At 34.3% G+C, this 13,242-nt stretch overlaps 1 protein-coding gene across 2 annotated transcripts in view; it reads left to right on the top strand.

Moving 5' to 3' along the window:
• Positions 1 to 11,241, top strand: part of LOC134695494 (uncharacterized) — a 42,608-nt gene extending 31,367 nt beyond the window's left edge. For both annotated transcript variants that reach the window (XM_063556771.1, XM_063556773.1), the window contains one exon: positions 10,017 to 11,241. In XM_063556771.1, the coding sequence (XP_063412841.1) occupies positions 10,017 to 10,789 (773 nt within the window). In that variant the 3' untranslated portion in view covers positions 10,790 to 11,241. The remainder of the gene's footprint in view (positions 1 to 10,016) is intronic.
• Positions 11,242 to 13,242: the final 2,001 nt, after the last annotated feature.

Below are 13,242 nucleotides of genomic sequence, written 5' to 3' on the forward strand. Positions count from 1 at the left end.
CTTTGGGAAATACATGCAAATACATTTCTTTCAGAACAATTGAACCAAATGTTATCAAGTTAGTATACTATGGTGCCTACCAGGCACAGACTTAGTTTAACATTGGACATACATTACATGCAAAGTACATTTATTTCTGAACCGTTGAACCAAATATAATCAAACTTTACACAATTAATTCTAAGAAGGACCTAATTATCAAGTTGATATACTTTTGTGCCGATAGGTCAACAAACATTGTTGCCAGACGCGGACTTAGTTTAACATTGGACCCTATGGAAATACATGCAAAGTACATTTTTTTGCTCACCTGACCCAAACTTTGGGTCAAGTGCGCTTTCCTCATCACTTGGCGTCCGTCGTCCGTTAACTTTTTACATTTTGAACTTCTTCTAGAGAACCACTGAATGGAATGAAACCAAACATGGCATGAATGTTCCTTATGAGGTGCTGACCAAGTGTTGTTACTTTGTTGTTGATATGTCATCCAAAATGGCCGCCAGCGGGGGACTTAGTTTAACATAGGACCCTATGGGAAATACATACAAATATCTTCTTCTAGAGAACCACTGAACGGATTAAAACCAAACATGGTATGAATGTTCCTTATAAGGTGCTGACCATGTGTTGTTACTTTGTTGCTGATCGGTCATCCGAAATGGCCACCAGCGGGAGACTTAGTTTAACCAAGGACCCTATGGGGAAATGCATACAAATATCTTCTTCTAGAGAACCACTGAATGGAATGATCCCAAACATGGCATGAATGTTCTTTATGAGGTGCTGACCAGCTGAAGGACGCCTCCGGGTGCGGGAATTTCTCGCTACATTGAAGACCTGTTGGTGACCTTAATTAGCTTCTGCTGTTGTTTTTTATTTGGTCGGGTTGTTGTCTCTTTGACACATTCCCCATTTCCATTCTCAATTTTGACCAAGTGTTTTTACTTTGTTGTTGATCCGTCATCAGAGATGGCCGCCAGCGGGGGACTTAGTTTAACATAGGACCCTATGGGTAATACATACAAATATCTTCTTTTAGAGAACCGCTTAATGGATTGAAACCAAACATGGTATGAATGTTCCTTATGACATGCTGTCCAAGTATTGTAACTTTGTTGCCGATCCCTCATCCAAGATGGCCGCCAGCGGGGGACTTAGTCTAACATAGGACCCTATGGGAAATACATACAAATATCTTCTCCTAGAGAACCATTGAGTGGATTGAAACCAAACTTGGTATGAATGTTCATTTCATGTTATAAGTGGAACCCATGCCCAAAATTTGTTGAAAGGGGCCCTCATAAGGGGCTCAGATGTTGCACGGAGGTCTAAAAAAAGTTCTGAAACTTAATGGCCGAACTTTAGCAGAATATTTTGACAATATTATTGGATCTATATGGACAAGTTGTAACAGGGATGTATCCAGGTGAGCGATACAGGCTCCTGGGAGCCTCTTGTTTTAATAAAAATTGAACCAAATGTAATCAAACTTTACACAACAGATTCTTAGAAAGACCTTATCAATTGAACTGTTTGAATAAATCTCCTGTTTCACATTTTGTTAAATACAGGTGAGAGATTTAGGCAACTGTGAGCCTCTAGTTTATTTTTTATTGGATTATAAGGCCACGGTTTTTGTCGAGCCTGCAACTTTTGTTGCAGAAAGCTCGACATAGGGATAGTGATCAGGCGGCGGCTACGGCGGCGGCGTTGGCTAACTTCTTAAAAGTTTTATATTTTAGAAGGTGGAAGACCTGGATGCTTCATACTTTGTATATAGATGCCTCATGTTACAAAGTTTCCGTCAGTCACATGTCCAATGTCCTTGACCTCATTTTCATGGTTCAGTGACCACTTGATAAAAAAGTTCAAATTTTTTGTAATGTTAAATTCTCTCTTATATGTAATAGGATAACTATATTTGATGTGTGCGTACCTTGCAAGGTCATCATGTCTGTCAGACAGTTTTCACTTGACCTTAACCTCATTTCATGGATCAGTGAACAAGGTTAGGTTTTGGTGGTCAAGTCCATATCTCAGATACTATAAGCAATAGGGCTAGTATATTCGGTGTATGGAAGGACTGTAAGGTGTACATGTCCAACTGGCAGGTGTCATCTGACCTTGACCTCATTTTCATGGTTCAGTGGTTATAGTTGTATTTTTGTGTTTTGGTCTGTTGTTCTCATACTATATGCAATAGGTCTACTATATTTGTTGTATGGAATGATTGTAAGGTGTACATGTCTAGCGGGCAGATGTGACCTTGACCTCATTTTCATGGTTCAGTGGTCAAAGTTTAGTTTTTTCGTCGTATATTGCTATCACGTTGGCGTCTGCGTCGTTGTCCGAATACTTTTAGTTTTTGCACTCTAACTTTAGTAAAAGTGAATAGAAATCTATGAAATTTTAACACAAGGTTTATGACCATAAAAGGAAGGTTGGTATTGATTTTGGGAGTTTTGGTCCCAATATTTTAGGAATTAGGGGCCAAAAAGGGCCCAAATAAGCATTTTCTTGGTTTTCGCACTATAACTTTAGTTTAAGTTAATAGAAATCTATGAAATTTTGACACAAGGTTGATGACCATAAAAAAAGGTTGGGATTGATTTTGGGAGTTTTGGTTTCAACAGTTTAGGAATTAGGGGCCAAAAAAGGGCCCAAATAAGCATTATTCTGGGTTTTCGCACAATAAATTTAGTTTAAGTAAATAGAAATCAATGAAACTTAAACATAATGTTTATGACCACAAAAGGAAGATTGGTATTGATTTTGGGAGTTTAGGTCCCAACAGTTTAGGAATTAGGGGCCAAAAAGGGCCCAAATAAGCATTTTTCTTGGTTTTCGCACCATAACGTTAGTATAAGTAAATAGAAATCTATGAAATTTAAACACAAGGTTAATGACCATAAAAGGAAAGTTGGTATTGATTTTGGGAGTTTTGGTCCCAACAGTTTAGGAAAAAGGGGCCCAAAGGGAAACTTTGTTTGATTTCATCAAAATTGAATAATTGGGGTTCTTTGATATGCCGAATCTAACTGTGTATGTAGATTCTTAACTTTTGGTCCCGTTTTCAAATTGGTCTACATTAAGGTCTAAAGGGTCCAAAATTAAACTTAGTTTGATTTTAACAAAAATTGAATCCTTGGGGTTCTTTGATATGCTGAATCTAAAAATGAACTTAGATTTTTTATTATTGGCCCAGTTTTCAAGTTGGCCCAAATCGGGGTCCAAAATTAAACTTTTTTGATTTCATCAAAAATTGAATAAATGGGGTTCTTTGATATGCCAAATCTAACTGTAGATGTAGATTCTTCATTTTTGGTCCCGTTTTCAAATTGGCCTACATTAAGGTCCAAAGAGTCCAAAATTAAACTAAGTTTGATTTTAACAAAAATTAAATTCTTGGGCCTCTTTGATATGCTGAATCTAAACATGTACTTAGATTTTTGATTATGGGCCCAGTTTTCAAGTTGGTCCAAATCAGGATCTAAAATTATTATATTAAGTATTGTGGAATAGCAAGTCTTTTCAATTGCACAGTATTGTGCAATGGCAAGAAATATCTAATTTCACAATATTGTGAAATAGCAAATTTTTTTTTAATTAGAGTTATCTTTCTTTGTCCAAAATAGTAAGCAAGAAATATCTTATTGCAAGATTTTTTTTTAATTGGAGTTATCTTTCTTTGTCCAGAATCAACTTAAATCTTTGTTATATACAATATACAATGTATATTCACTTTTTACTACCAACTGATAAATTTAAATAATCTTTACCATTCAGTGATAACAAGCAGTTTTTTTTTTACATTTTATTTACAGTTTATTTTATGATGTATTTAAATGAGTAGTTATTGTTGCAAACTCCATTAGAATATTTTAATTGAGATTAGTTTTGGAATAAGGGAAAGGGGGATGTGATTAAAAAATTGGGTTCAATTTTTCTCATTTGAAATTTCATTAATAAAAAGAAAATTTCTTCAAACATTATTTTGAGAGGATTAATATTGAACAGCATAGTGAATTGCTCTAAGAGAAAACAAAAATTTTAAGTTCATTAGAACACATTCATTCTGTGTCAGAAACCTATGCTGTGTCAACTATTTAATCACAATCCAAATTTAGAGCTGAATCCAGCTTGAATGTTGTGTCCATACTTGCCCCAACCGTTCAGGGTTCAACCTCTGCGGTCGTATAAACACTGGTATTAGAGATAATAGTAACTGCAATTACGATTATCCCAATATGGCGACGGTAGATATAGGTAAAATCTTTACACTCGTTTTTCTTAAATGTAGCATGTATTTGTGAATAGTTACTCAGCTGCAAGGTTTATATTTATACCATTTCATCATATTTGAATCATAACGGTGCACTGGAATTGTCTAAGCGCTGTGAAAATAGCCGTTGAAAAATTCGGGATGATAATCTTAACTCGGAAAAAAGATAATCGTAATTTTGGTATCTAAAAATAAAAAAGATAATCGTAACTGGAAACTGTTTTATATATATTGACACTAAAAACGTAAATCTGATAGCATATTATGAAATTATGGCGATGAATTATTTACGAAACGTACCAACATCTCATGACATTTCTTTTTATGCATATTTAATTAATAGTTCTTATGAAAACAGCTACATACTAGTATATCATAAAATTGGAAGGGTTAACAAGCTTCAAGAAATTTCGAAATGGGAAATCACGAACTTTGTTAATTTACAGAAATTTCCAAACACTAGGTATGCCACAAAATATGTGAATGAGCGATGGAAATTATGATACATGACAATAATTGTCAGGCGACACGCATGTGTCACCTTATATCAGATTTCTGATTAAGACAGTAAACAAAAATTAATTTATCCTGAAGTAAATAGTAAATATAGTCAATATTGTTTAAATTCATTTATTGCAGGTGGTTATATGTGCTATTTCTGCCCCCAGGAAGCCACTGCTGATTTAATTCTAGAACATACCCTATTTTATCATAACAAAGTAGGAAAGACATTTAGTATTCGTCAAAAACCGTTTGACGAGAAATTAGTTGCTACAGTTTTCATGTCACTTCGATCATTTTTCATTGATGATATCACAACTTAAAAGTTATGATGAACAAGGGATAACTTTGAAAAGTGTTTTACAGTGTCATTTCGGAGTCTTTTATAGCTGAATATGCGGTATGGGCTTTGTTCATTGTTGAAGACCGTATGGTGACCTATATTTGTTAATGATGAGTCCTGTCGGTCTCTCGTGGAAAGTTGTCTCATTGGCAAACATACCACATCTTCTTATTTATATTGGCTACTTCATGACTGTCACTGAAATTTCAGTATCTCAGATATAAACTTTTAAAAACACAAATTTAATTTTGAATTATGATAATATGACATCCTTAAAACATTTAATGCTATATAAGACTAGAGAAAGATTGGCCCTACACGGGATTCTTTGTGTATTATGAAAATAAGTAACGTGGAGTTCATTGACAAACATGTATTTGTGTTCTTTTATAGTTTGGCCAAAAGCCTAAAATCAAGAAATAAAATTGATGTGGCTTTAAATTTTCTAACAAGAAATACTTATTCAACGAATGACTGCAAAGTTGAGAATTAAATAACGCATATTCCGCAAAAAAAGAAACAAACTTATTAAAAATTCATAAATACTCGGTATATGAAAAGTATGCTGCATACATATGCATGGAAGATATTGTAGAGAAAAATATTGAAGGTACTAAACAAGGAACATTTTTGTATTTGCATGCTTGCCATATTATTAGTACTTTTCTATTAAATGAAAACAAAAATTAGCCTTTATTACCTAATTTTCATGCATTTTTCTGAAGCACAAAATATTTGTTTCAAAATCTATAAAAATCTTTGTAATTAAACCAGTTCCGACTGTGATGATCTACATGTTATGCCCTTTGATGTAATTTATCAATATACATATTGTGGTTTTTTTTCCGTCTGTCAAATGCTTCGTAAAAACAAAAGTAACAATAAACAAAATTAAAAAAAAAAAAAAAAAAGTGACAATAAACAATAGTAACAATAAACTGGTAACTATTCTAGATCCTTTACCATTGCACTGTTTAAAGAAACGTCCTAAAATACATGGGTATAATTTGATCAAAACATTTGAACTTAATTTTTCAAATCATATATTATATCAGTATATAATAGAAAAAAGTAAATCCAAGGGAAAAATATGTACGGCTGAATTTATTGAATTATAAGGAAAAGGGAGATATGGGGGGGGGGGGGGGGGGGGGGGGGGGTCAGATATGAACACTAAATCCGATAATGCAGTTTTATAGATTATCGTTAATTATCTCAACGAGATTGATTTTCTCGCTTGAGCTGGTACAGAGAATCTGTTTATCGCTATTTTACCGATGACGACGTTGTCAATTTCAATGTCAATTTCGTTAGCAACGCCACGTGGCCTCCTTAGTTTCTAGCGATATTTTTTCCATCTCAAGCGAGAAGCATGATATGAAAATTATCACAAAAAAGATCAAAGGAAAAATGCACAAAATAGCGATAAATAAAGTTATTAACGGAAACTTGTTCATTTCGCACAGAATTTTAGTATAAACGTGATATAAGAGGCAAACAACATATGACATATGAAAATGTGGTATACGTGACTTTCATTTTGAGCAATGAATTGAAAGGATTGCACTTTTGGAATATGGGATATAGTTTATCCATCCTTTTTCTCATCAAATAGAGATATATAGGTAAATTTATCCTAGATATTAACCTGTAAGTTTCTTCATTTATTTGTATAGGCGTTAATGTCATCGTTAAACTGGGCATTTACAGTTTTAACACACAAAATACCATTGAAATGCTGATAGACACATTTATCATGTTTCAGTTACTATTATCCGATTAAGAAAATTACGATTATCAAAGAAGAAAAATACCATAGAGTTACGATTATCATCCCGAATTTTTCAACGGCTATTTTCACAGCGCTTAGACAATTCCAGTGCACCGTTACGATTCAAATATGATGAAATGGTATAGATAAACCTTGTAGCTGAGTAATTATTGACAAAAGCATGCTACATGTAAGAAAAATGAGTGTAAAGATTTTACCTATATCTACCGTCGCCATATTGGGATAATCGTAATTGCAGTTACCATTATCTCTTTAATACCAGTGATAAAGCTACGCCCTGCGAAGCATCTGGTTGAGTTTTGGTCTTTTTATCTAATACTATATGCCATAGGTCAACTATATTTGGTTTATGGAAATATTTAATGATCTTTATGTCAGTCGCGCAGGTTTTATTTGACTGTGACCTCATTTTCACGGTTCATTGCACAGTGTTAAGTTTTTGTGTTTTGGTCTATTTTTCTTAAACTATAAGTAATAGGTCAACTATATATGTTGTATAGAAGCATTGTTAGCTGTACATGTCTGCCTGGCATGGTTCATCTGACCTTGACCTCATTTTCAAGGTTCTTTGGTCTTTGTTTAGTTATCTTGGTTAATGTTAAGTTTATGGTACAGTTGTTATAAAATATTCTTGCTCAGCTGTCATAAATATCGCATGACATTGTCCATGTTGTCTAATGATTTGCCGTAAAAAAAGGGGGGTGTTTACAGACAAAGACGAAATTAAATCGTCTTTTCACAAACAAGAAAAACAAATTCGCGTAGCTCTTAATCAATTCCAGAAAACTTGGTGAGTAATGATCTTCAAAAACGAAAACTGATAAAGAAAAAAATGTAAAAAACGTCGTACGAAAATAAGTTTCAACACACGTGTCAAAAACGTAATAGACTCGTCCACGGAAAAATTGAGAATATCGGGTTAATCTAGTGTCATGCATCCCCTTTTTAATCCAAATGGACGATATGTTTTTTTATTATCCATGAAACAAGAAAATTCTAAATGACTTGTTGATATTCAGAACTTTTACTTCCAAGGTGCTTTCCACCTGTCCACATTTGGACAAGTCTATTTCTATGAGATTATGCATCTTACAGACTGATAAGACAAATAAGGGAAACGAACTTATTGTGTAATGGGTTTTAAACACAAATTTCGTTCCGCAAAATTATTTGGGTAAACGACATTTCAAGGTCAGTAATAATTGATTTGTCTATTTTTAGAAACGTAAACTGGAAGTTTTATTTTTTCACAACAGACAAATGACTGAGAGTGTTATCAATTTTGTTAGTGATTCATGCATTTCATTTCATAAAAAAAGAAAAAATTAATTTTCAGCGATAATGTATTTGTTTGGGTCGTGGGAATAAAAAAGCATGAAAAGTCAATTTTATTTTTATACTAGGAATCGGCAAAATCGGGTCGGCGGATCCGTAAACCAACAAATTAAAAAATCCTGGCCTAATGAGACTCATTTCTTATATAACTCGAGCTTCTGGTAGAGTGTTGATGGATTTTATGTAGCTCTTACTCTTATAAGGTGTCAAAGGGGGCCATGATCGCAAGTTTACTAAGTACAAATGTACCTCATTTTAAAGCTCACAGTGAGCTATAGTCGTCACTTTGTGTCCGTGGGAGTCGTTGTTGCCGTAAAACATCTCCTCCTAGACAGCTGGGCCAATTGAAACCAAACTTGGCAGGAATGTTCTTTGCTATGAAGACATGAAAGTTTGCTCATTTAAACCTGATTAGAAAATCATGGCCTAAAATGCAATTTTATTGGTAGATTACATTTTGATCAAGTCCCCTGAAACATGGCTGCTAGCGCAGAACATACATGTAGTTTAACTTTGTCCCCTATGGGAAAACATGTTAATCATCAACTCCTCTGAAAGTACTAAAGAAAATTGAACCAAACTTGGCAGAATTGATGTATGGAAGGTCTTGTACAAACATTACCAATTTTGTTCCGATCTATCAAAAACATGACTGCCAGCGTAGAACATAGTTTTAACATTGGAACCTATGGGAAAAAAACCATGTGAGTGATATTTGGTTATCTAACAGTTTACCAGGTGATTTGCTACATACTTCAGGGGGCCTCTGGTTATATATTTGATGTAGCTATAGGACTAACATTATATTGTGTTCACACTCACTTTAAATGTACACGACGGGTGCCGCATGTGGAGCAGAATCTGCTTACCCTTCCGGAGCACCTGAGATCACCCCTAGTTTTTGGTGGGGTTCGTGTTGTTAATTCTTTAGTTTTCTATGTTGTCATGGTTGTGTCATGTGTACTATTGTTTTTTCTGTTTGTCTTTTTCATTTTTAGCCATGGCATTGTCAGTTTGTTTTAGATTTATGAGTTTGACTGTCCCTTTGGTATCTTTCGTCCCTCTTTTATTTAACTTTAATGTGTCAACATGCCGCAGTCATATCCTGGGCAGCAACCAAGCCCTTCATTTAAATTCCTGATGATTATTAGAAGGGTTTATTTCAGTATAAGGAGTCATCCCAACCCACTCATTATAGTGAACTTTGATAAGTTCTAAATCAGTTGAGATTCCCACACGAAAACCATACATTTTTCATTCCTCTTTGCAAGACAGCTCATTTAAGAGTATGTCTAGGTCCCTGGAGTTGTTCCCAATAATCTTTGTTATCTACATATTTGTTTTGAGATCCCCAAAAAAACAAAATGACTTTACATTGCTGATGATGGTAAGGCAATATTTCCGTGTGGATTTTGATCCTGGGGTGTTATCCCCACCCCGATAGGGGAATGAAGCAGAGACACATGTTTTAGTCCTCTTAAAGAGGACCTCCTAGTTTGTATTTTGTTCATAAACATACCAAGTTATTGCATTCAAAATTGCTCTGCTGATGTGAAATCTATGAGGATGTGTTGAGTTGAGAGTTAAAGGCTGCTTACCATAAAAAATTATGTTAATTAAGTATGTACATATGAATAACACTAACATTGTTTTAAAGATTAAATTCACTTATCAACCAAATAATAGTAAGTTAAAAGTGGGTTATGTGCAAAACCATGTTATTAAAAAATGTGAAATATTTCTCTCTTCTTTTTTTTTTGAAGGCAACAAAGCAGTTTGGCATGGAAATGCAGATATTGTGGTTAGACATAGTATTGTGGAAGTTAATACAACAGAAGAAGATACTGGTGCATGTGGTGATGAAACGTACCCGGAGGAGAAAGACCTGGCAGAAGGGAGTGGTGAACTAGGACAAATGAGCTTAAATGAAAGTGATTTGGAGGGGCATGAAGATGAGTGCTCCACGTCAGTTTTAGGGCATGGTTGGTCAAGCATTATTGAGCTCAAGCTTCAAACAGCACCAAAGAAAAAAATGCTGTCTCAAGTTCTTGCTCAGACAATAGTCAATGCATTCTGTAATGCTAAAAAGAACAATTCTTTATCAAATTTATTCATTCCATCATTTTTAGTAAAAGGATCAGAAGTTTCCTTTCATATGTACAATTGTGATCAGGACAAATTGCTGACTAGTGAACCGCAAATGTTATGCAGAGAAGATGATGTAGATGTATATAAATTAAATATTAATACTATTTTATACATTTGGATAGCATTGCATTTTGACATATTTGACTCAAAAGTTGAAGAGAAATTACAGGAAAATTTTCCCTGTTCCAACTTCAAAGCCATTGTGGGTAGTAAATATCAAATATATAAAGAAAAAATAACACGCCCTTTGCATATTTTTGATAACATGAAAATACAATCTAAACAATTTACGATAGACCCATTCTTAATAGTGCCAAGCCGATTTGTTGAGGAATATAAGGAGCTTACAAAGGATTTAGTAGCTCAATTCGAAAGTGATGGTGATTAAATTCTAGATAGGGAGATGCAGTTACAAATCATACCGGGTTTACATTTTCCACTTACAGAGCACATAAATTTGCCAAGGTCTAATTCCTCAGTGAAGTACGTTTTTAACTAGAAATTCACCAATGTGAACCAAGTTTGATCACAACACTCCGTAGATGAGTTCCTTTCATTATTATGAAATAATAAAATACTAGAAAGTAAAATTATGTCCTGTGATCTGCATCCAATCCGAGATTACCACCGGCAGGGAAGATACTTTTACATAGGTGTCTTAATTGAACTGTCGAAGAGCTATGCTCCAAGTGAGCGATAAAGGCTCTCGTGAGCCTCTTGTTCAAAACTGTCAAGTATTCAATACTGAATGTTTGCGTGAACAACGTGCATGATGTTGTTTTTTTTATTGTTTTTTTTACTGATCGCACATGTCGACAATAAAAGATGCAGTTTACTTAAGTGTTGTTGTCAATGTAGCGGTATTTGATCGCAGATTTAGCGAAAATGTCCATGTTTAAAGTATGCCACGCCACTAAGTGGCATTTCGTTCAAACATATTCAGTAACTAGACGTCCTTTCGAAAGTTCTTTGCCTGGAAAAGAATTTCTTCATTTTCAAATTTCTTCGTCCTGCATTTCATCAAAATCTTTCAATTTCGGTTATTTTTATATGTTTTTGAGTCTTTTTTCTGTTTAAGAGTAGAAAATGAAGAAAACATATTCAAAGCTATACAATTTGATAATATACAAAAAGTTTTAAAATATATTGCATCAAGGTATATGTGTCAAAAGTGCTGTTTACTTGATTGTCTGCTTTTCTTATTATATACAATCTTTGATGCAGGAGTAAGCTTCTCCCTTTTGTTGTGATAATAAACCAAATGATAAAATTTGGTTCGAGGATATCTATATATTTGTAGTGCAATGTTAACTTTGTCAACACATGCAAAATATACGCCTTCTGTTTTATTTGTATAATTGGTGTCTTTTTTTTCTCATTTTTGGGGCGATTAAACAAAAATCTAAAAAGGCGATAAAATCTGAGGTTAACGAGAAAGAAGAACTTCAAGTGTATTCAATAATTGAGAAGCTTATCATTAGATTGAACTTTGGACAAGATGGTGGATCAATTTCAATTACCATCACGCCCCAGTCCAAACTACCAGGAGTTTATTTTTGTTGAATAGTGTAAATAGTTATGTAAACCTTTTTGGTAGAATTAGATATTGATGTATCCGCATGTAATCGTCGTTTCACTCTAGGTATTTTTTAAGTAATTTGCAGAGTGATGATACTGTAGAAAGGTGTAGAGATCGTAAAGCTGGTCTTCTTATACCCATAATTAAAAAGTTCGAACTTGAGCCAAATTTTGTAAGCATAGTTACTTTTACCAAGAAAAATAATTAAGAAAAATTGTGAATGGCTTCATTCTCTATATAATGATCCCATTTATCGGTCCATAATACACTAGTTTTATATGTTTGGCTACTTTGGACTTATAAAGCCACCTGGATAATTAAGTCATGATGAGTTTTTTAGCTCAGGTGAGCTTTTCTCATCACTTGTCGTTCGTCGTCGTCCGTCGTCCATCGTCAACTTTAAAAAAAAATCTTCTCCTCTGAAACGGCTAAGCAGATTGGATTGAAACTTCATAGGAATGATGTATGACATTTTCTCTACAAACGATCCTCATTTTATATTGATCCGATGAAAAACATGGCCGCTGTTGCTAAAAATAGAACCTACCCTGCAATTTTCAAGAAAATCTGAAAACCCATCTTAGAGTTATTATTTTTTGTCTTTTATTTCCAAAACTATAAAAGACAGAGGTTAAGTTTAAGTTTACCTGTCTTGGAGTTATTGCCCTTTTTTTATCAATTTTTTCTTGTAAACGTATTCAAAGATCTTTTCCCTTGAAACGGCCTGGCCATTTGGAACTAAACTTGGTCACAATAGTCCTTAGGTGGTCCCCTTTAAGAAGTATAGCCAACATGTCTGCACCTAATCCAAGATGGCCACCAGCGGGGAACAAAGTTTAACATTGGACCCCAAGGGGAAATGCATTCAAAGATCTTCTCTTTTGAAACTATTGTGCAATTAGAACCAAAGTTGGTGATTGGTCCTTGGATTGTTTTCATTAAAAATTATATCTGACACGTCCGCACCCCATCCAAGATGGCTGCCAGCGGGGAAAATAGTTTAACATTGAACCCTATGGGGAAATGCATTCAAAGATTTTCTCTTCTGAAACTACTACCAGTTGGAACGAAACTTGATCAAAATAGTCCTTTGAAAATTGTATCTGACAGTCCCACACTCGATAAAAAATGGCCGCCCCCGATTAGGGTCTCTACTCCACTGAAATATCACTTTCATTTTTATTTTCATAACGTCCCTCAACCAAAAAAATTAGCCAAATTCTTATTAAAGAAATAATTAAATTAAATTAAATGCTGGCCTA

This window comes from Mytilus trossulus, chromosome 13 (genome assembly GCF_036588685.1).
Source record: "Mytilus trossulus isolate FHL-02 chromosome 13, PNRI_Mtr1.1.1.hap1, whole genome shotgun sequence".
NCBI classification, from domain to species: domain Eukaryota; kingdom Metazoa; phylum Mollusca; class Bivalvia; order Mytilida; family Mytilidae; genus Mytilus; species Mytilus trossulus.